The sequence below is a fragment of the Typopeltis vanoorti genome, chromosome 8 (genome assembly GCF_054136105.1).
Source record: "Typopeltis vanoorti isolate ZY-2024b chromosome 8, IOZ_Tvanoo_1.0, whole genome shotgun sequence".
NCBI classification, from domain to species: domain Eukaryota; kingdom Metazoa; phylum Arthropoda; class Arachnida; order Uropygi; family Thelyphonidae; genus Typopeltis; species Typopeltis vanoorti.
This window is the reverse complement of record NC_143556.1, coordinates 120501322-120526646: the sequence shown is the minus strand read 5'-3', so window position 1 is coordinate 120526646 and position 25325 is coordinate 120501322. Positions and strand designations below refer to the sequence as shown.

The window sequence follows — 25325 nt, the reverse complement described above, 5'->3', positions numbered from 1 at the left end:
TAGGAACTCAGGGAGTATACCATTCACTCCTGCAGCTTTGCCATTCTTGGTAAGTTTTAAGGCTATTTGTACCTCTTCCCAAGATATTGGGTGTATGAGTTCAGGAAGCTCTGGTTCCGTCTTCAGGTTTTGACTGATGCTTGTACAGCAATTTTACCGGTAGAGCTGGGATGAATCTTGGAGGATTTCAATAAATGGTTAGCCAATAAATTTGATCAGGAGTTATCTCTGTTGTTTTGTGTGTCGTTGGCTCCAATCCACCTAGTTTTCTCAGAAGTGACCAGCTTCTCTGACTAGATGTGACGAAATCGAGTTCATTGATTGAGATCCATCTTTCCTTTCTGTTTTTATGCAGGGTTGATATGAGCTCCTTAGCAATAGCTGGATCTTCAGTTTACTAAAATGCCTTATACTAAAATCTGTGAATCACTTTGGTTTTTGTAATATGTAATCTTGCTCAAAGATACTACTGTGGTAGACTAATGCTCCAATGATGCTGGATAAAAAACAAGCAAAATATTGGCCACTATATGAATTATATTTTTTCTTTAGTGTTGTGAATTAAGTCAAAATTACATATGAATATATGCAAAATAGTTTTTATAACTTTTAAGCAGCTCATCTACTTGGGAGAATTCATGTTCAGGAAATATTAAAATTTTATTTCAATTCCCATGAACTAAATAATATAATGCAAATACATCTGCTTAAAAACACCTCTTTAAAGGAAACATTTCATATTTATGAGTGACTGACTGATGCCAGGGAGTATAGAGATTATACAGAAGTAAGCTATCAGAACAGATGAGGGAATAAGAAACCAAAACATTTTATTGGGTAAACATTTGTGTGCATTGCAACTGCATTACTATGAGCTTAGTTTATAAACTGTTGCAATAACAATAACACCACATCAAGTGAAGTTTCATGAATAACTCTACAAGTATGGTTTTTGCATCCGAGCAACATGAAATCTTATACTACTAATATCATTCATGAAACTGAGGAACCTTGGCTAAGAAAAAGAATATGCTTTCCATACATTCGTCAAAACTTGCACAGTCATATTATCAATCATTTAGAAATCTCTAACTCCATTTTGAAGTTAGAACTCCATTGGAAAAGAATTTGAAAGTTTAAACATTTTAAAATTTTAAAGTGTCAAACACATTCTTTAATTTATATCCAAAGATAAACAGAAAATTTAAATGCTTGGCCAAAGGTGGCAGCTGAGGAAAGAAATCATACAGTACTAGACTTAAAATTTAACTTAAGAGCAAAACAAAAAAAAAAATCCAGCCTTTTTGAGGAAGTCTTTAATTTAGTCAGGTTATGGAATTGCTAAATGTATGGTTTCAAGGAGGGCAAAAATAATGTTGGAAATCCTATTAGAAATCTGATGCTACATTAATCAATTATAAACAATGTAAACATCTTACCTTAAATTTTGGATAATCATTCATTAATATTGTAACTATACCCACATATGGAACAAACCTAAAATAAAATAAATTAAAAAAAAGTTACTAAACATAATTTTAAAATATAAGCTATTACAATATGACACTCAGGTGAACATAACAGTTAAAAAGTTAATCACAGAATCATATTTTCCTCAAAATATGCTTTACTGAAACGATAAATCGTATTTTGTTATTCTTTTTATTACTCACCTCATTTCGGTTGAATGTTTCTTAATTGTGGAAACTGTGCATTCGGTATTTGCTAGATTGTAATTTTAATAACCTATGTCTGCCACATGGCTGAATTTGTAGGCAACAACTGGATAACTTAGCTGTATTCTGCTATTCACTTATTGTTTTAGGCAAGAAAAAAAAAATCCGATAATCTCCAGTTAAGATTAGGTAACTTCACTCTCTTTAAAAAAAATGTGATTCAAACTGAACTCATTCCTATGCAATAAGTAATGCATGGTTTTTCTTATTTATGTAAATGGGTTTAACCTAAACTTATTTCATACTTTTCCAATTATATCGCAAGAACCTCCATTTTTAAATGCATTTAAGTTTATTTTGCTTCTTTATTTCTAAATGGAATAAAAATGACATTTAATAACAATTTCAGCAATGAAAGGTAGGGAAACGATAACATGCTGGTGGATGAAACTCCCCAAATAAGCAATGTAGTGGTGTAGCATATCATTTTTATCACAAAATTTTCATATTTGGGATAAATGAACCCACATTCAGCAACAACTAGAAGCTTTCTCATTCAGTTACTACCTTAAAATTACATTTTTAAAAAATCTTACATGCTGGTTTAATGCCTTAAATGCTGAAGGCTCTCTTAAAATTGTTTACATTTTGCATAATACTTTTAGGCTTTTATATATACAAGGGTGGTCTGAAAAGTTCTTGGCCTCGACCATAGATGACAACACTATCAGCAAGATTTTTTTTTCCCTAAATTGGCACATCTGTCATAAGCATCCATGTAAAATTTCAAGTCATTCTATCAAGTAGTTTGTTTTGTACAGATGTCTGAAGCAAAAGTGTATCTTGTCTGTATCCCTTGAAATGGATAAAATCGAGTATTGTGCAGTTATAAAAATTCTTTGTAAAAGTAGGTTTAATGCCAAAAGAAATTCATTCCAAGTTCATAAAAGTTTATGGGCACTCTTCTCTTCATTTTCGACAATTAAGAAATGGGCTGCCGAGTTTAAATGTTGCCATACCACCTTGAAGACGATCCACGTAAAGGACGTCCAAAAGGTGTTACAACACCAGAAATCATTGATCAAGTGCACAATATGGTATTGGATGACCGGCGAGTCATCCAATACCAAAATATAGGCATTTCAAAAGAACGCGTAGGATATATTTTGCATGAAGAATTGCATATGAAAAAGCTTTCCCCGAATGGGTGCTGCCGCACTTGCTCACAGCAGATCAAAAACGCACTTGCATGAAAAGGGAAAGAGCGACTGAGGACACAGTCATTGCCAAATGTCGATCGCAGCAGGTGCTGGACAGGACCTGTGATGTACGGAAGTGCTCCATCCTGCATGAATGTTATACTATGGAGCCCTTGCCTCTCTTGCACATTTGGAGTTCTGATAATACAGCTTAACTAAATAAAAGTGCTTTATCTTGTAATGATAACATGCCTCATCTTGGCAGAACGTTTAACTTCAGTAATAAACGTTAAATGCTGAAAGATTAACTTCAGTATTCACTACATCTGAAATTTACGTACCTCATGGTTTAAACAGTGACAGGTAGCAGCTCCAGGACCGTTACAGCACCACCTGTCAGTGACAAATGTAACTATTCTGGCAATAAAATTTTTTATTAAAAAAAATCCCATGTCTTTCTGTGCATTTTTGTGAAAACAGCATCGTGCTATACTTTTTGAATTATTGAATTTTTATTTTTTCTGTGACTTTTGGATCACCCGGTATATATATATATTCTGTAGGCACATTCAAAGAATATGTTTTTATGTTCATATCATACACTAAAGATTGTCAACCCATAGTATATTATCAGGAGAGAGGATAAAAGACCAAACAATATGGAAATTCTGATCTAGAAACCAAACAGTACTTTTTTAACTCACTAAATCAGTAATAAACAGAAGTTTCCTTGTAGGATGCAAGGCAGGACATTGAAACTCATCCAATAACTAATGGCTTTCATCCTAAAATAGGATTTTATTTCATTGGTTGAGATGTTACCTGCTTGGTCAACTAGCCCAGCATATCTAGCCTATATAGACTAAAAATTATGCATTCAAAAAAATGTTATTAAGTGGGAAATGAGAATTATGGTTCAGTAGCGAAATGTGTTTCTTTGGTCAGCATCACTTGGCTTATCAAATCTTGGAATATCTACAATACTAATGGACAGAGGTTTCCAAACCTTTCAAAAATGAATTACAATTAAAAAAAGCATAAGTGAAGCATAAGGTGCATGACCAAATATTTATTAAGGATACATGAAAAATTAATAAATAACAAATAGCTTTTCACATAAGAAGTAACGTGTACATTCTTCACAAATAAATCATGATGTCATAGATACAACACTATCATTTCCCTTCACTTAATCATATTTAAAAACTATGTTAACATTCAACATACATATGAATGCACATCACACAAAACTATGCCCTTTCTGCATTGGGCATGATCATTTTTCCAAATTAAGAAATAAAGCACTCAATGAAAGGTTAGAGACCAATGATGTGAGAGTTCTGAGAAAAATTCAAGGCCTGAACAGATAGCTTAAATTGCAGAAGAATATATTAGGGGCTTTACATTGTTAGCATTCAAGAAAGTCATCAGGGATAATCTAATGTGGAATGGTCACACTTAAACAGAGTGGGAGAGGAAAGATTAGCAAAAGAAGTGTTTCATGCCAAGATGAGAGGAAAATGGCTCATAGGAAGACCAAGATCCAGGTGGACTAATTCAGTCAGATGTGCCTCTGAAGACTAAAATATTAGATACAATATTGGAGAAGTGAATTAATACACTAATTTGGAGGAAAACTGCTGATAATAGATTAGTAAGAATGTAAACTTAATCAGGTAATCCAGTCATAGTTGTTTGTACACCCCTTGAGAGAACATTAGGAAATTGATCATGATGAAAGTTAAAAATGTTGACATCTCCCTCTCCATCATTTTATGACAAAGAACATCATGCTCAGATAAATATTTCCAAACTGCAAAAACACTTGATGCTTTGGAGAAGGTGTATATGCTATCTAAATCAGCACTTCCCAAACTTTTATGGGTCAAGACCCACTTTTAAAAATGGTAATTTTTTTTTTGACCCACTCACTTGTAATGCATATTTTAAAAGGGGGGGAAGGGTTGAATTAAAAATATTGCTTTACTACTTTTAAATTTTTTCTTGAATACACTTAATATATAAATTTATTAATCAGATACATAATGAAGTGTATGTGAAGAATGGTTGTTTTCTATTTTAGTTGATGACATCCACATTGATATATATTATTTTCAGATGCAAGGTGTTTGTTAATCGAAGTTAATTTTGAAATTTGTTTTTCATTCATATCATTGCCGAAAATCCAACTTCACACATGTGCGAAGTAGTAAAAGTAAGAAGCACTTTTACAGCTGTGGTAGAAAGAGTTGGATACGTGTTTTGAACTGACAGCCAAAAACGTATAAATTTTTTTACGATCACAATTCATTTTCAACAAAGTGTATTTGGACAAGTCAATTAGTTCATCTGCCATTATAGATATACCAGTAGCCATACCATCACAATGGATTCACAATCTCATAATTTTTCCTTTCTTCACTGAAATAATAAAGAAAACTTTCTTTCTAGTATACATACAACTATTACAGAGATTAAGTCGTCAGCTGGTGTCACCTCATTTTCAATGATAAAAGTTCAGAATGTCTCGAAACAATCATATTTTTTCCCCATAAATGAAGTTTATTGGTACAACCTCAAATTTGATCATATATCGCAAATATATCAGCTCCGTCCATTGCTTGTAAGTATAAATTTAGTTCATTTAATTTCGAAAATATAACTGCCAAATAAGTGAGCTTCAAAACAAACTTCTCATCATGTAAAGGTTTTGCATAATTGTTTTGTCCAGAGATATAGGTGAATAAAAGCACTTCTCTTCATTTGTTTGTACAGATTAATTATTTGGAAGGAAACACCCTGCATTTATAGCAAAATCAAAATTTCATAAATACATTGGAGATACATAATGATGAGGATATTTGTAAAGGGTAAAATAACATCACGATTAAACGTCTTCCAGTAGTCATTCCAGAAATCTTGCTTTTGAAATCTGAATTATAACTTATGCAGGAGTATTTCTAGTAAAAGAGGAGGCAAATGTAGAAAAATATTTTGAAAATTTATAACTTGGACAGCCAAAAGAATTTATTAGTTCTTAGAGGGACATTTTCTTTCTGAATTTTTGCAGGTCCACACATTCTATGAGTTATAACATCATGCACTCATGTGCATGATGTACTTCAATGCAACAGATGATTTACTTTGCGACTGTATACAATCTCTTGGGACAAACCGGTATGTAAAATTATCACACAAGAAATTGTTAAGCTTCCTGAAATAACTATTTTTATCCTAGATAACTACAGCATGTCTTATCAGCTTGCATTATTGTTGTTTAACTTAGAGACTACAGAGCCCAAAACAACTCATTTCTATTTAAACTGGGTTGAGGAGGTACAGGTTCGAATGAAATGCTTCATCATGACAGATTATACTTGCAGAAGAAACATAAAGAAGTTACATGGTGCACCAGTACTCTTAAGACACGATACCATTAGCTCAGAAATAGCTAAGCTAACAGGTAGAGCTGATTTAGTCAGGAAAGTCAAGAGACAGGTGGCAGGCTAAGACAGATACATTTGTCTTCCAGTGTTGGGAGTGATGCATAAAGCCAGTGATTATCTCACTAAATAAATTTCTAATTCATAAGCTTCAAAAGGAAATTAAAAATTAGAAGAACAGGAAACTTGAATATTCTAAAAGCAGCTATATGAAAAGCAAGATGCATAATAAAGGAATCAGAGTAGTAAAACAACTAAACAAAAATACTAATGAAGCAGTCAGTGAAAATATACAAAAAGCAGTTAAACAGTAGACAGCTGCTTCAAGTGAAGTCATTTTTACTAATAACAAAAATGAAATTAAAAAAAAAAACACTTCTGTAAATGATCAACTTATAATAGTTAAATCATGACAAAATTAAAAACAAACAGCTACTTATAGTTTATGCTATTGAAGTTAGAAAAGATGATTCCTGAATAACTGAGCTACGAACACAACTAAATGATTGCAATACGTGACTATAAGAAAAGCTAATACAGTGGTATCTCGCTAATCCAAACCCTCCAGTAATCCGAACTGCGGTTCAAAAGAAAAAAAAAAGTTTTATTTATTACATATTATTTTGTGTACTATTATTTTTATTTAATAATTATTATTTTAACTATTATTATTTTATTATTACAGTACAGTATTTTTTTTCATAATATCGATTGTACGGTTCTACTATAGATATTTTGATTTATTGTGTCCATGTTTGCTTTTTTTTATACTGTACAGTATGTACTGTATATCCGTCGAACAATTCGAGCTTCATGGAAAAAACTGTAGATTCTAGAATTTACCAAGATAACTAGAGTGATACACAAAAAGAGGAAATTAAAGCATGCATGATTTGGTTAAAATTATAAATCCAGATGTTAAAATTTCACAAACAATGTTACAGAATGGATTACAGAACTGAAAGCGAATTCGAAATCAAATCAGACACTGAAGTTATAAATATGACACTACAAAATGAATTAGAAGACAATGCTGACAATAAAGAACTCGAAGAAAAAAAGGAAAACACAAAGAGGCAGTTGACAGTTTTAATGTGTGTATAGAATAAGCTAAGCAGAATGATACGTAATTCCACAAAATTTTATTGGTCATGCAGCTCTGAGAAGAAGCATTCGAAAAAAGTTTAGCTTCCAGAAGCAAAAGAAAATCAGTGACCTTTTTACAAAGAAACAAAAAACTTTGTGTTATTTTGAATTTTGTGTTGTGTACAAGAAAGTGATTTTTTTTTTTACGAAAATTAAGTTATGTACTGAATGCAATTTTATTAAATCAGAATCATCAACAATACATGTACATACAAAATAATACAGTACACAAGTTTGTAAGTTTTACATTACAGTACAGTAGCTTTTTTCTGTCAGTTACTTCATTTATTTACAGAATTAAATTGATGTATCATTAGAATCTGATTATTTAATGCTAGTTATTGTTTTCTCTTGGGGGGAAATAATCCGAGCGAGCGCATTTTTATTAGTTCGGATTAGCAAGATACCACTGTATTATTATGGGCAACTCCAAGGAGTCACTCATTGAGGGATGCTCTAAACATCATGTCAAGAACTATCCAACATTTGTGCAATATCTATCATACTTTGCTTGAACTCATCCATAGTCATGACTCATAACAGACTCTGGCAACCTATTCCACTCATTCACTACGCTCTGAGCAAAAAAACCTAGTTCTAACACTCTTGCTAACTACTCTTATTTAGTTTCCATGAATGGCCCCTAGTTCCACCACCACAGTTCTGAAAAATTTCCACTGAATTAATCTTGTAAAAATCCCTCAGTAATTTGTATGTCTCAATCGTATCATCCCTTTTCTGCCCATCAACCAGTTTCTGTAACCCACAAATCTTTTAACCTGTTCTTGTAAGCCTCATTCCATAGTCCGGCTACTACTTTGGTCACTCGCTTAACACCTCTCCATCTCCTCATCACCAAGAAACTCTAGCGACCAGATCTGCACCCAGTAGTCAACATGGGGTCTTATCAAGGCTTGATAAAACAATAACTTGTCTATGCACATAAAAGTATTCTTCAATAACAAAGTGATTTGAGGAGCTGCTTTAGCCACTTTTGCTATGTGCTCCCTAAACTTTAACTCCAAATCCAATAACATACCAAGGCTCTGGCTTCAATTTCATGGAGTACCAGCTGTATACCACCAATATGGTATACAGCTAGTAATCTTTTCACCCTAAAATGCATAACCTTACACTTTGCCACATTAAACTGATCCATTCTCCTTTGCCCAGTCTGCCAATCTATCCAAATCATCCTGCAAAATTTCGACATCTGTATTAACTACTCTACCTAACTTCGTATCATCAGCAAATAACAGAACAGTTCATCTCTAATCCTTTCCTATATTATTAATGAACAAATTTAACACAGATATGAGGTTATCAGAAAAATTAGTGGAATGAAATGATGGCCTAATCATAGTAAAAATGAAGATATTAGAAAGGAACTCGACATTGTTAACATTCAAGAATGTGTAAACAAGAGAAAATCTAAAGATGATATGGACACTTAAATTGAATGGGCGAAGAAAGGTTAGCAAACAGGTATTTGATGCCAAGATGGCAGGAAACACACCCAGAGGAAGGACTAAGTGGAATGATTCACTCAGAAGCACAAAATATTAGATATAACAATATTGGTGCTCACAAGTAACAGACTAATTCAGAGAAAAATTTTTGATAGAAGATTAATAATAATGTAAACTTAATCATAATAGTACTGTCATAGTAACCTGAACATCCCTTGAGGGTACATATCAGGAAACTTTGCATTATTAGCATTCAGGATTGTGTGGGCAGAGCTAATGACAGGTGGTATAGTCACTTAAGCAGATCTGGTAGGAAAAAATTAGCAAAATAGTTATTTGATGCTAAAGTGGCAGGCAAAAGATCCAGAGGAAGATTAATATGTTCGATATAATTAAAATGCTGTAATATAGGAGATTATTATATTTAAGTTTTGTCAAATAAGAGACAAATTTGGAGCAAAATTGTCAATAGGAAGTTAGCAATAAAGTAAACTTTACAAGTAGTAAGTACCATACAATAATCCTGTACATGCTTTGAGGAAACATATCAAAAATTTGATAACAAAAACTCAATATTGAAATTAATATAATTAACATTGAGAACAATTTCTCACATCACTCAGAAGTTTTAAGCAGTTAACATATAAGTAAAACTCACTTTAGATATTTTCTAACAGAATATTTAAAAGAAAAAAAAAAATACAGATTTTGGCAATATACAACTTAAAAATCAAATATATATCAGGAATGAATCTGATAATTTTACAGCATATGTGCTATAGGTTAAACCAACCTCTTCAAGCAAGGAAAAGTAGTATTTTATACCTTGTGTAAAATACTTCTTTCTCTTTTGTGGATAAGGGCTATATCTCTAGTTATTAATATAAAAATGCCTACTTGACTGCTCCTCTTTGTATATCAGCAGAGAGGAGTGAATGTTATCTTGCAACAGTATAGTGATGGAGATACTTAATTTCTTTTAATTGCACTTCAGATATTTTCTTATTTTTACCAAATTTATATATTTATTACACCTTAGAGAAATCTTCCTGATAAACATCTAAAAGGAGTGTACAAGATACTATGGTATACAACAAAGCTTTACATTACTAACTTCTTACTGAAACTTTTCCTCAACAAATTAGTCCATCTGTAAAGGTACTATTATTTTCAGATATTTTGGTCCTCTAAGGCAGCGCTTCCCAAACTCATGGATGTAAAGGCCCCCTTGGAAAAATTAAAATATTTCACGACCCCCATCGAAATAAAATTCGTAATACACACATATATTATTATATTTATTGTATTTATATTCAATACAAAACATACAAAGCCTATATCATAAAAATCAAATGAAATATTATATTTTTATCATCTTACATACACATTTGACATGGCACACTTAATCTTAAAACATTTTAAATTTGTTTTCATTATTTCATGGCCCCTCAGTAAAACTAACAGCCCACAAAGGGGCAGTGGCCTACAGTTTGGGAAGAAGCGCTGCTCTAAGGCAGCACTTCCCAAACTTATGGATGTAAAGACCCCCTTGCAAAAATTAAAATATTTCATGGCCCCATCGGAAAAAAAATCATAATACAGACATATAACATATTATTATAATATTTATTGTATTTATATTCAATACAAAACATACACAGTGAATATTGCAAAAATCAAATGCAAATATTACCTTTTTAGCATCTTACATACCATTTGACATGGCAGTCTTAAAACATTTTAAATTTGTTAACATCATTTCACCCCCCCCCCCAACATATCTAATGACCCAAAGGGGGAGGGGCGCAGCCCACAGTTTGGGAAGTGCTGTTCATTTTAATTGCATCAAACAAACTAGAATTTGATTTGATGCCATGGTCTTTTTCATGCCATCAAATACCACTTTTGTTAACCTTATGTTTACTAAAATAAAAAAGAAAAGCAAATCACCCGAGATTAACTCTGTTTACATTCCTGAATAATTAACAATGCTCTATCTTCCTAACAATTTCATTTTTAATAATTCTGCCACTGATATGTACCAGCTGTTCACACATTTATTTTCTTGCAAACTCTTACATGTGGTCTCCAGTCTTTGATAGTTTTATTTTTAACCATCCAGCAGAACCCGGATATGATTCAAACCCCATGTTGAAAGAACACGAATAAGAAGTGCAATTTGGCTGTCGTGTCCATTACAAGGTGTGATAATCCTTTACGCTGAGGAGAACACTTAAGCAGATTACCTCGCGTATATGGTTATGTTCAGTTACCTATGGCAAGGAATGCAGTTGCTTGGTAACTGGAATCTCAGTTATATTAGACTACATACCTACAAGTTATATTTATTTTTCCTACTTCTTTTATTGTATAGTTTTAATGCCAGTGCAGAATAAGATCCTTTCATGCTATCTTCACTTAAATATTGTATCATCTTATAATACCAATATATCATTATAAATTTTTTTGTTAATTATCTTAGTCGGCAATACATTTTATTCTACCAGTATTTGAGTCAAGATAATTATTTTTGTCAAACAATTATTTTATATATTAATGAAAATCCAAATTAAAAAAAAAAAAAAGCCCCCCACTGTTTCGAATTAAGTTTTCTTTATTTTTTCTTCATAATCTTAGTTCGAAGATTAGTTTACAGACTGCGTAAGATTTGCACTTTTACAATTTTGCTTTATAGAGAATTATACATAAATCTTGAAATCAGATAATGTATAATCTTTATAACATAATCTGTGCAATTTCCTTTCTGTTGGAATTCGTTATATTTCTTAAGTAGTTGTACCAGATAATTTTTAATATTCTGTTGCCAAAATTAAATTGTGATTATTATAAATTAGCAAATTTTGTTTAATTTCTCATTTATACTATTTCCTGATTATCATAAATTCCATGATATTAGGGAAACTATGCAATATTTTCAATCTGCCTTATGCAATTCAAAGGCAGAGATTGAAATGTAAGCAATATATTCCCCAAAAGAAAGCAAAGAGTAAAAAAAGAATAGTTTGGTAGATGCAGAAAAGTTGGAGCCTTTGCCTTTCAAGTAACTTTTACTTTACTGATGAGGGAAATTTTGCTTATTGTTTAGATGTCTTTATGCAAGATGGGTGATTGTTACTAAACACACCAGCTTGTCCACAGTTTCCATTCACAGGTAAGCCAGGCATTACTGAAGACTTTGACACAGCAAACTTTTAGGCTTCTTCTGTCCAGTTCTAGACGTTGATATTCTTCTCTTCATAGTGAAACAGACTTACCTTTATGCTTGTCAACAACATTAGCAAGTTGAATACAGCCACCATTCTCGCAGTAAACGAGTGCAATAGATATCAACATGCTACTTACCTTTATAGCATTTTTGAGTGTGCACAGTATCATGAAAAAACCCATTCTCAAAATGTATTTGTCTACAGAATGAATTCTGAACATATCAATCTTTTGTTGATGTCATGACTGAAAAACAATTCTGTCTCATCATGAAGTATTTACATTTTCAGAATAATGAGGAATATGATCATGCAACACATCCTTGCCCAGTCATCAACAAAATTTATGACTTTCCAATGAAAATTCACCAGGAATTTATATCACTATACATTCCTGAGAGAGAGAGAGAAACGTATCGATGATTCAAAGGCAGACTGAAATGTAGGCAATACATTCCCCAAAAGAGAGCAAATGTATGCTTTGCAAAGCGGATATGTTTGTGATTTTAAATCTTAAATGGGAAAGCAATCTGTACGCAAGCATGATAAACATTCAGATCTTCCCTTGTCGATGCATGCAATGGAATTAGTAATCTCTCTATACTGGGGAAAGGTTCCAGAGTTACAATGAATAACTACTATATGTTCCAGAAATTGTTGATTTGCTTTTACAGCATTGTACAGGTAATTACTGTACCTAAACGCAAAAAAGCGAGACATGCCACTGGATTGGCCATCAGGAAAACTGTCAAAGGGTTAAATCAGAGCTTATCAGTGAGGGAAAGCCTTTGCTTACACAGGAAAAAGATGTTTTTCCGTTATCTTCCCTGCATGACCCATCAATGGAATTCATGGAGAAACATGGTTTCAAAAAAGACAAACCCATTGCTGTGCACATACGACACTATGGCAGGAGTGCACACATGCAATCAGTAGCAATCATTTTACTCTGTAATGAGGAAAACATAAAAAATATTACAAAAAAGGCATTTGACATATTAGATTTTATTATTTGAAACAATTTCCTCCTGTACAAGAAAACATAAGTCTATCATAACATATCCAGATTAGAGTAGAAATCACGAAAGCAATGCTACAAGTTTACTGTCTTTCTTCAATAAGTTGAAAAACAGACAATCCTTTCAGACTTTTCTGTAGTTGAGCACTGCTAATTCTAACCATTTCTCAGAAACTTTTTCACCCCCCCCCCAAAAAAAAACTGTACACAAATGTCATGTCTTCTTAAAAAAAATCAGAAAGGAGACAATAATCTGATGTCCTGAATGTAAAAGTGATTTGTGCATTCAGCTTTGTTTTAGGGAGTTCCATACTGTTCAAGATATATAAATTGTGAACAGATGAAAACAAAAATGTTCGCTTACAGGACCATCAAAACAGTCCTTTTCCAGATTACAAATTTTTCGAAAGTAATTATACCAGATAATTTTGAATATTCTGATACCAAAATTAAATATACTGTTCCTCTCGAAGTGGATAATAGTACCTTTTTGAGTCAATCAAATAAAAATAGGAAGAACCATCAGGACATTCCTTCTAGGTGCAAATGTTTTTTTTTTCTTTTATATCCACAACCACAAAAGTTTAGAAATTTATAACACGTTAATGCCATATGTAATTAACATCGGAGATAAGACTAAACATGTTTTTCCAAACTGGGTGATGGCCTTGCACTATGCTATTCACAGAACCAAATTCATTCATCACCTAAATATTTTCATAAACATTTGTGCTAGCGTTAAGGATTCTAATCTGAAGTCACTTAGTAAAAAAAAATAAATAAAATAAAATAATAATAAAAAAAAAAAAGCAACTCTCTCCAGTTGGCTACACAAGCTAAGTTGCCTCAAGCAGGTAAATGACTGAGTTGACTAAGGTCATGATTTTGTTTTGATTGGAATTATGCAGAAGCAACTATGAGGCAAGTACACCGTGTGTTTGATACTTTCCAGTGCTTTGCCTGTTTGCTGAAAAACATGACTTCTTGGTAGGGGGAAACCATCATCTCAGTATGAGACTAACTTATTTTCAGTTCAAAACCCCGGTTGAAGGTTCTCATAGTACTACATAGGTATCAAACCCAGGTTTTCCACCGAAGAAAACTGTCGCACTCTCCTCACATCTGCATTAGAGGCATATACTATTGACCACATACTCATATCTGTGAAAGACATGTTTGCCGGTAAATTTGTTTCTTTTGCATGGGGAAGTGTCCTAATTTCTAAAAGTGGATGAAATTGGGATAATTTTTCTATTGTTTTAGAAGTGGTGTTTATATAAAAAAAAATTTAATGTCACAGTTCTTACACAGCAAAGTTTTCTGGATGAGCTGTGAAATCCTCACAGTTCAAGTTTTCCACAACTAGCAAATGCAAAAGACTTAGAAGAGTTTCTAGCACACACCAAGTTTCAAGTTTTACATCACTGAAGGGAAAAACAAGAAATATGGCTACTTTCAGAATATAAAACATAGAAACATAGCATTATTATTATTGTTGAGCAGAAGTAGTAAAACTTTAGTAAATGTGCGATAAAGGGACTCTTTACATGTACATATCAATTTATCTCAGAAAATATGTGTTATCATATTCTAAATTGTATTCTATAATAACAGCATAGTGACAGTAACAACAGTTACATAATAATAATTTAATATTCTCAATCACTCCGGAAAAATTAATAAAATAAGATTAAGTTTCACTGTTATTATAAAAGTTTTATTTCTAATGAAAAGAAAGAAAAACTATTAAAACATAAAATTTTCCAAATACCTTAAGAGTAACCTTCAGCAGAAGATGCTCATGTTATCTCCTAATACTCAAATTCTGTTTTTCATGAAATCACAGTTTTTATCAGGGCAATTGAAAAGTAAATTATTTCACGAAAATAAATAATAATGTGAACTTGCCAACACACAGCACTGATGTGATATGGGTTCATAATTTCTGGTTTGGTATTTATATCTAAGATGCCTAAATTATATTCCAAATATTTCTGAATATTAAGCTAAATCATTCTCTGAGATGTTTTATTTCTTAATTTTTGAAACATTCTGTGCACCACAATCGAGCCTAATGCAACTGGTTTTTGAAATTTCCCTATTATAAGTTTGTGTTTAGTAAATAAAAAGAGAATAGTTTGGTGAAAGTTTGTCTATTACACTTTCACAGTAGTGTGTGCAACAAATTAGAAATTTTCAAAGCTAATAATATTTGTATTTATTACAAAACAGCAAGAAGCCTAAATGGCAAAGATATGGAGCTAGATGAGAAATTAGATAAGTACCAGATCAACATAATAGTGGTGACTGAAACAAAAAACAGCCAAAACTGGTGAGATCTCTCTGAGCAATAAATACAAAATGTTATATTCAGGCAATAACAATCAAGGAAAAGAAGGAGTAGCCATAGAATTCAACACAAAATACGAGGCTAATCTTCTTGAATGGCAGTCAGTCTCAAGTAGAGTAATGTGGGCAAATATGAGAATGGGGAACTGGACAATGAGACTTATTTGTGCCTATGGTCACACAGAAGGTTCTACTAAGGTAGAAGTGGAGGAATTTTTTGAGGATTTAGAAAAAGCAACTGACACAATGAAAAAGGAAAAGTTGGTCCCTGTTGGGGATCTAAATAGCAGAGTAGGAAATGATTGTGAGACATACAAAAATATTTTGGGAAAATTTGGAGAAAAGAGTAAAGCTAATAATAATGGCAAATATCTGTTAGATTTCTGATCAGGACATGGACTGGTTATTACTAACACCATGTTCCAACATAAAAATGTGCACAAATTCATATGGAGAGAAGAGGCAAGGAATACAAAAAGTCTCATTGACTATGTTATTGTTGATAGTGATGTTTTCTCCCTGGTGCAGGACAGCAGAGTGTACAGAGGATTTGAAATTGGAAGTGATCACTATCTAATCTTGAGCAAGATAAAATTGAATTTCATATTGAAAAGAATAACATGTAAGAAAGTTTTAAAGTGAATAAAAGTTGAGCAGCTCTCAGATTTGATGTGAACTGTAGACTAAAATAAACAAAGATTATTGAAGAAAAAATAAAAGAGTTTGAGAACAGGAATTAAACCTTGGATTCAGTGGCAAACTCTGAAGAAAACATTGATTGAGTCAGCCAGAGAGGCATGTGCTGAGGTTGTCTGCAAGGATAAAAAAAATCAGAACTCCCTGGTGGACACAGGAAGTTATAGAGGCAGTGAAGGAAAAGAAGAAAGCATATCAAAAGTTTCTGTCAAATAAGTCAGCTTGTGCTCTTAGCGAATATAGAGACAAATGCAAGAATGCTAAACACTGTGTAAAAATAGCTAAACAAAAGTCATGGGAGGATTTTGGCAAGAATATAGAAAATAAATATCAAGAAGGTGGCAAAATATTTCTGGAGGTTGTTGCAGAAGCTTAAGAATGAAGGAAAGAGTGCTGTAAAAGGAGTTAGAGATGATAAAGGTGACATGAAAGTGGGAGAAAAAGATATCCTTGAAGTATGGAGTAATTACTTTGAAAAACTGCTAAACGAAACAAGAAGTGATGATAGCACAGTGGTAAAAAACACTGACAAGGCATGCAGTCAAGAATACATATCCATACTTGAAGCAGAAAAAGCCATCAGAGGCTTGAAATGTGGAAAGGCAGCAGGAGTAGATGATATTCGACCAGAAATGCTGAAGTATGGTGGTATAAGAGCCTTACAGTGGCTGCACTGCATAGTTCAGAAAGGCTGGACAGAGGGACAAATTCCCGATGATTGGAGTAGAGCTCTCATAGTACCAATATATAAAAAGGGAAATAAAACTAAATGTGAGAATAACATAGGTATTTCCCTACTGAGTGTTCCTGGCAAGATCTATGCAAGTATACTTGAGAAACGGTAGAGAAGAATTGTGTAAGAAAAGCTTGGTGAAGAACAAGCTGGATTCAGGCCAAATTGAGGCTGTCAGGATCAGATCTTCACTTTACGACAAATAGTCGAGAAAGCATGGGAATATAACAAAGATCTGTATTTAAGTTTTGTCGATTTGAAAAAGGCATATGACAAAGTGTCAAGAGAGAAGCTATTCGATACGCTGCAGTTATATGGTGTCAATGGGGCATTATATCAAGCAATACTTAGTCTTTATATTTGAGTTGTAAGTCAGCAGTTAGAATTGAAGGAAGTACAGGAAGATGGTTTAATGTTAAATCTGGTGTGAGACAAGGATATACGTTATCCTCTCTGTTATACATTATCTATATGGATCACATTATGAAGGAAAGTGGTATTAAACATGATATCAAAATTGGAGATGTTAATGTCAGCTCTATGCTTTATGCGGATGATGTTATACTTCTAAATAATTCTGCTATCTGCAAGATTCTCTGACTAAATTGAATAGTGTTGTAATAGATATGGTATGAAGGTCAGCAATAAAAAGACAAAGACAATGAAAATAGGCAGAATCATCGAAAATGTCAACTGTGTTGTGAATGGAGAATCTGTGGAACAAGTAAAACATTTCAGCTACTTAGGCATGATTTTTACTGAAGATGGTAAATTAAATATAGAAATAGACAACAGAATCAGCAAAGCTGGTATGGTGGGAAGTCAATTGAATAAATTCATATGGAATAAGAGAGAAATTAGTCGGAACACTTAATTAGCTGTATACAAGACAGTATTCAAGTCAATTTTAACTTATCGATCTGAGAGCTGGGTCAGAAAATAAAACACTTGACCAAAGACTAGAGACCGCACATATGAGAGTCCTGAGAAAGATTATAGGCGTGAACAGATGGCATCAATGGCAATATCATATTAAAAATGAGGATATTAGGAAAGAACTTAACATTGTCAACATCCATGAATGCATTAGCAGAACTAATCTCAGGTGGTATGGTCACTTAAACAAAATGGGCGAGGAAAGATTAGCAAAACAAATGTTCTCGGCCAAGTTTGCAGCAAAACGACCCAGAGGAAGACCAAGATATAGGTGGATTGATGCAGTAGAAAGTGCCTTAGACAATAGAAATATAAGATCTGATAATGTTGGAGTCTTGACAAAGTAAGACTGATTTGGAGGAAAATTGTAGATAGGAAGTTAGTAATGAAGTAATTTTTGTCATGTAGTACTATCATATATTGTACACCCCTTGAAGGTATGTGGCAGGAATTTGATGATGATGATGACAAAACAGCAAAGTAAAAAAATGATGTTATGACATATTCAAAGCGAAGAAAAAAATAAGATTCTGTATTACCAGAAGTGCAGAAAAATTATTTCATGCAGTTCAGGTTCCTTCCTTCTTAAGGTCAGAAAATAATATTAACCTTCTTATCTAATTTTCATGATGTACAAATAAGACTTTGTAAGTACAAACAATAACAGGTAATGTGTTAGCAAAATATACAGTTTTAGATTACCGCTATTCTCTAAACAACTAAATATTGGTCTAGAAAGCAGTGGTTGGAATAATCAAATAGCAAAAAAAGTATGGATTCAGATAGATAAGAGAATGATTATTTCATTTCTTGATGAGTAAAATTAAGTTATAGATTTCAAATACTGAAATGTGAAGTAGACATTGCAAGAAGTAAAGGAATAATAATAATAATAAAAAACTAGATATAATTCAGTTACTATTGGCAATCGTGGCAAAGGGATGGAGAATGGAATACTTCAAACTGACATAAAATTTAAATCAAATATTTAAATAAATCAGAAATAGAATTGTTATTATTGAAATTCTGTGGGTTGAAGTTAGTTGTATAGAGTAGGGTTGGTCAAATGAAAGGGAGGAGTGTAATGTGCTGTCATCTGCAAAACTGCACTGGGTTAGATGTCAACTGAAGCAGGTCATTAGTATATAGAAGGAAGAGAGTCGGCGAGACAACTGAACCTCGTGGGACCCCAGCATTAGTTGGATGGTGAAAGGACAGGGAGCTGTCTATCATCACACATAGTGCAAGTCCAGACAGGAAGCTGGCAATCCATCTGCAGAAGTCCTGAGACAGTCCAAATGATGGGAGTTTGCTTAGTAGGCCTTTGTGCCAGACTCAGTCAAAGGCTTTAGAGATATCAAGTGCAACTACTTGGGATTTGCTGAATTTCTCCATAGCATTTGTCCAGAGATTGATGATGTACGAGAGTAGATCTCCTGTTGATCAACTTCAGCGGAATCCGTACTGGTGGTCACTTAATAGCTGGATACCTTCAAGGTAGATTAGGAGTTGAGAGTTTTCTCCATCACTTTAGATAGGACTGAAGTGAGTGAGATAGGGTGATAGTTAGATGGCGGTGATTTGTCACCCTTTTTAGGAATGGGTTGAATATAGGTCAGTTTCCAGGCTTTGGGATATATATCAATGGAGTAAGAGAGTGCATACAGATGGTAGAGGATAAGAGCCAGTTCTGGTGCACAGACCTTCAGGACAATTCGAGGAAAGCCGCCAGGGCCAGGAGACTTTTTTGTGTCTAATTTAACAACAGGTTTATGATATTGTTTTGGCAAAAGGATACAGGGGAGCATTGTATGTTGGGCAGTTGGAATGACTTGAGGGCATTTGGCATTGTCAGTTGTGTGCACACTGAAGACAAACTGTGAAGCTAAGAGATTAGCTTTTTCTATGGGTGATGTTGCAATTGAGCCATCCGTGTATGATAGAGGTGGGAATAGTGTAGGACAAAAGTTACGGCCAATTGCCTTGGCAAGAGACCAAAAGGCATGGCTGCCATTTGGACAAATTTAAATGGACAAGGACAGGGTGCAAGCTTACTGCTTTTTGTCTGTTTAAATTCTGTTTTTAGAAGCATTGATAATTTTCTTCCATCTGTTTTGGGCTTCAGTGTAGGCATTGAAGAAGGATGGAGTTCTTGATTTGAGACAGTGGTGGTATGCCTGATTTTTCATTTGTACAGCCTTGGCACATCTTTTGGAGAACCAGGGTTTAGTTATGTTGATTGTATTTTAACGGTACAGATGCGAACACAGAACTGATAAAATAACTATTAACTTAAATGCCAATATTTCGCTGGTAATATATCCAGCATCTTTAGAGCACACAAACAAAGTCTGTTACAGTAGCGAGACAATCCGGTGAAACAGTGGGACTAGTATGAGTAATTGTAGCATGCAACACGAAGACTAAAGTCCTAATTAGGCACCATCTACAGTAGTTAAAAAAAAATACATTAATTTGGTCTTAGGATAACTGTCTTCCAAATCTTTGGTAGATTTACACAGCCATACTTGTTGAGGTTTGGAGTATGATTCAAGGCTTCTGTTGATTCCAGGAACAACCTCTCTGACTTGTAAAAGCTAGTGTGCAGTACTTTGTTTTTTTCCAATTTATCCTGTGTACTGGGGTATCCAAAGCACGATCTGCCAGAGCCGACTTGCCACAGCGAAAAAGCCGGATATATTTTTTGTGTTCACAGGTGGATGTCCACAGTTCTTCCTGTCTGTACATAGTAGGCTCAATGACACGAACAGGGCACTTCAGACTTTTGGATGTGATAAAGGAGAGAATCTGTCCTTAGGTGAACGGATGAGAGTTGCCAATTTCGCATAAGGTTTAAATACAGTGCATAGTTGGTGTTTGTTAAGCACTCTAGATATCATTTCAGATGTGTCTTTAATGTATGGGATGGTGATAGTTTTTTTGTAGTCTTCTGGGGTAGATAGTAGGGGGATTTTTGGGGAGCATTTAGTATTTTATATATCTTATGGGGATTATAGTCATTGGTCAGGAAGGAGTGACACAGGTGAGAAAGTTCAGCAGCGAGAGCAATGTCATTGGAACAAATTGCCCTAGCTCTATGGGTTAGTGTTTTAAAGATACCATATTGTGGTTGAGAAAGGCGATGGTGTGATTGTTTGTTAAATATCTCCCTGTATGTGTTGAGTTTTTATAAACCGAGAATGATAAGGAACCTTCTGGAAAACGTGTGATAAGCGTATCCAGGAAGTGCTGACAGTCATTGACTTCTAGTTCCATTGTAAAGCGAACTTTAGGATGCTGGCTATTTAGATACACTAAAAATGTATTCAATGTGTCTGGCCATGTGACCAAATAGCAAACATATCATCAACATAACATAGCCAGAGACTAGGTTTGAGAGTGGCTGTGTTGACAGCTAGCTTTTCCAGATGTTCTATGTAGAAGTTGGCTAAGAGGGGGGGGGGGATCCCCTAGCTGTCCCATGTAATTGTTTGTATATTTTCTCTTTCCATGTAAAATAACCTGCCTGTACCGTGAATTTAAATAGCTGAAATAAATCAGGGGGAAATTGTGAATTTAGTAAGTTAAGAGTTTCAGTTAATGGTACATTCATGAATAATGAGGGGATATCAAAACTCATCATTAAATCTGAACTTTTTAAGATGTGGTTTTCTAAAATACTTTTTAGGTGGGTAGAATTTTTAAACAGAAGAGGGAGAATTGTTTGTGCAAATGGCTTGTAGTTTGGCTAAATGTTTAGCAAGTTTATATGTGGGACTTTTTATGCTATCTACAATAAGGCGTAAAGGTATACCTTATTTGTGAATTTTTGGAGCTCCATATATCCTGGGTTTTAACAAGGAGGGGCTTGAGTTTGTTGACTGTTTCTTTTGGCCAGGAAGTTGTTCAATAACTTGCACACCTTATTCTTTTGTGAGTTGGTGGGATCTCAATCTATAATTTGATATGTTGAATGGTCTTGGAGAAGTGCGTGCATTTTGCTTTCATATTCTGTTGTATCCATCACTACAGTTGCATTTCCTTTGTCTGATTTGGTTGTGGTAATGTGGTTATTATTGCATAGCTCTTTTAGAGCCATGATTTCTTTATGTGGGATATTATTTTTGGGAGGCTTAGAATGGATTAGGATGTTGGCCACATCTAATCAAATATTATTGGCTATTGCTGGAGGCAGGTTGTATATCCCACATTCAATGGAAGCCACTATTTTGGCTTTTGGAACTTCTTTAGGAGTAATAACGGTAAAATTGTGTCCCTGATTATGTCAGAGCAGATATATGCACAGATGCTATCCTTGGGTCGAAAGGAGTTAAATAGTATATAGTTTGGAAGGTTGAGATGAATAGTGCTGGGAGAGGGTGAGATTTGAGTTTCTGTTAAAGAGAGTAGGTGGGGTTTGGTGGACTGCAGATGGTAGTGGATGCTATTAAGGTTGGAATTGAGGCCACAGATGTTTGTGAAGTGCAAGGTTCTGAGGCATGGATATGACTTCAAGGGTCTTGCATGTTTCTATGCAGTAACTGCATACTTGGTTTTTGCACTAGTTTGGTTTGTTTGTAGTCCAACTGTTGTCTCCATTTTGGTGTTTTTCTTCTAGTTGTCTTCGGAGTTGGCATCTTTGTTCTCTGGGCAAAGGTTAAATCAGGTCGAGCATGCATGCGTGACTGGGGCAAGTGTCCTTTAGCTTGTTGTTTATCGGTGTTATAAATTTGGATGTGTTTGTTGATGTGTCGCAGGTCAGTTGTGTATGTGTCAGATTTTTTTTATTATTTCTGTTAAAAAATTACATATCTGAGATATCTATAGTTGGTTGGAGTGTTCAGGGCTCCTGGAAAAAAACTGAAGATGAATGCATGCTGAAGGGATTTTTTGGTTCAGTACCAGAGATCCCAAAAACAACTGATGCTTACCATCCAGCAAGCTATGAATATGCTCAGCAGTAGAACACCAGGGTTACCTCAAATGCCATACTAGCTGAAGAAGCTTTGGGCCCTGCCTCTAGGCCACAGGGTAGAAGACATTGCAAAACCACTGATTCTTGCAGATCTATTCACTAGTAGATTGATCATGGCCAGGACATCTAGGACTACCTGTCTTGCCAAAGCGATGCAAGACTACTAGAATTCTCCTTCCCAGATGTCCAAGGATTGCACCATACAGCAGACAGTGAAGAACATTGGATCCCAGCAATGGTAGTATGGAAGACAGGACAGTAAAAAAAAAAAAAAAAGAGCCTATGGAGAAGTACAGTGAAAAATTTGGTAAGAAATATATAGAACAAAGAGGACTGAAAAGGGTTGTACTGGTACTGGGAGGTCTGCTCAACCATAGGTGCCCTACATGAAGGGGGGGGGGTTAAAAAGTGAAAATGTGAAAAAGCCTTGTTCAACATGCAGCCCTAAATCATTCTATTACCAGTACTCATAGCTTTAGTGGCTTTACCACCAGCCAGCATATTCGCCTACTATGTCCTTGATTACATTCAACAGTTTTTAACAAAAACTTACCCTCGTGCTCTCCCTACAATATCTTTTTTTTCTAACCAGAGCTGACCAGGAGCATATAAACCCCTGTCATCAACAGAATTATTATCACCTTTAGTAAGAATTTTAACTGAGCCATCTTCCCTGAAAAGAATAAAACAGCAAAGTCAGTAATTAATATCATGAATTACATATAATGGAATTTTAAAAGTTTGATTCTGTCAAATATAATATTGGTATAAAAGTTATATTCCAAAAATATTCCTTGGAGAATATAATGGCACGTAGTTCACTATATGCTCACTAATCAACTCATGCTCCAGATTGTCTTTTATTATATGCAGATGTATTATGAAAAGGTAATAATGCTAACAGACAAAAACTGCTCTGTCAACTTGTAAGTGCTATCATTTCACAGGACAGTACTTTCTATACTGATAATAAAAATCATATAATAATAATAATAAAAGATAATTTTCCATTATTAAAATATCCTTCAATCTCTTTTGGATAAGCATACTACACATATATCATTGAGCCCGAAATGGAATAAATTACAAATTTTCAATAATACTTTTGCATAGGCAGTAATCAGGACTGTTTACAGCTTATGCCAAGTAAATCAAGTACTGTTGTAAAATCATGTATACGAGGAACTTTGTTCAAAAACCTCTTGTATACTGATTTAACTGGTAAACAAAATTCCCTAAAAAGTTACTTGTGGGTTAATAGAGATATTTTCATATTTTTTAATTTGGAAATAATTTTTGTATATTACTGAATATTGTCACCTTGAAGGGTTTTGTAAAAGAACAGAAAAATAAGGGTAAGATTAATTGGGTCTTAAGAAACCTCTTAGTCACCAGTAATTCCAGATGGATTAAGGTATTAAATAATGACCTGGGGCAACTGCAAACCTCGAGGGTCAATAGTGCACGGGGATTTTGCGACTAATCGCACTGATTGACAAGGGTGGCGGGTGCAAACCACCAAAGTATCCGGAAGACGATGAATTAAGAAAATGAAGATCATATAACGAAGATAAATAGCAGTATGCTACTTCGAAACGGGGCCTTGTCTTGGAGTACAAATTCGAGTCGATCCAGTCCCGGGTCAGCGAGATGTTGAGGTCATGTGGGGTTCTGACCTGAAGTTACGATGCATGCTATGGCAGTGGAGTTTTGCTAACATCGTCGGAGATAATTTGTAATCGCCATCGGAGATCTGTGTTCCAGATAGAAAACTGCCGAGGGACCGACACAACTAAGATAAGCTGTTTCAGAAGAAATTAGATGCTGATTTTCCATGCTGCCAAGTTCCTGATATGCACTGATAATTAAAAAGGATCTCACAAGCCCCAGAAAAAGGTACCCCAGTTCAATGCTAAAGTCAAACGGGAACAGAAGATGATTTCAAGGATCATTCAGAGAAGTACAGACCTCTGTTCAAGTAAGATCTTTCCACTGCTTAACTGGAGAAAAAGATTGTGACGGTGATTTAATTAAGGGATGCTGATAGTTTAAAATATTTTGTTATATGTGAGAGATCTGGCTAAAAACTTAAAGTGAAACATTGTGTATTTTATGTTATAGCTATTGCTTAAGCTGCAGAATGTTATCTAAGATTAATCTGAGTATAACCAAGTTTAATGAGAGAAATTATAAACACGTGGTCTTACTAGAATTGAATATGATGAGGAACTAAATTGTAAATGTAGTCATTAGTTGTGATTTGAAGCATATATGCTAATTTACTTAGTACTTAAAATTGACCCATTGTACATTTCACTGATGTTAAATAAATTGTTTTCTTGTTTAAATAACTTGCCTGATTTCCAATCCAATGCACTACTCATTAAACTCGAATCTGTGTGAGCCTTAAAAATAGGTATTGTCACGACTGCATAACAGGAAATTTAAGTTGATAGATTTA

At 34.1% G+C, this 25325-nt stretch overlaps 1 protein-coding gene across 1 annotated transcript in view; it reads right to left on the bottom strand.

Annotated features, from left to right (window-relative positions):
- twr (signal peptidase complex catalytic subunit SEC11 homolog C twr) overlaps positions 1-25325 on the bottom strand; it is a 144228-nt gene that overhangs the window by 43897 nt on the left and 75006 nt on the right. The window contains exons 4-5 of the mRNA XM_090396293.1: positions 23418-23537; positions 1440-1497 (exon numbers count right to left, since the gene is read on the bottom strand). Of these exons, the coding sequence (XP_090252419.1) occupies positions 1440-1497; positions 23418-23537 (178 nt within the window). The remainder of the gene's footprint in view (positions 1-1439; positions 1498-23417; positions 23538-25325) is intronic.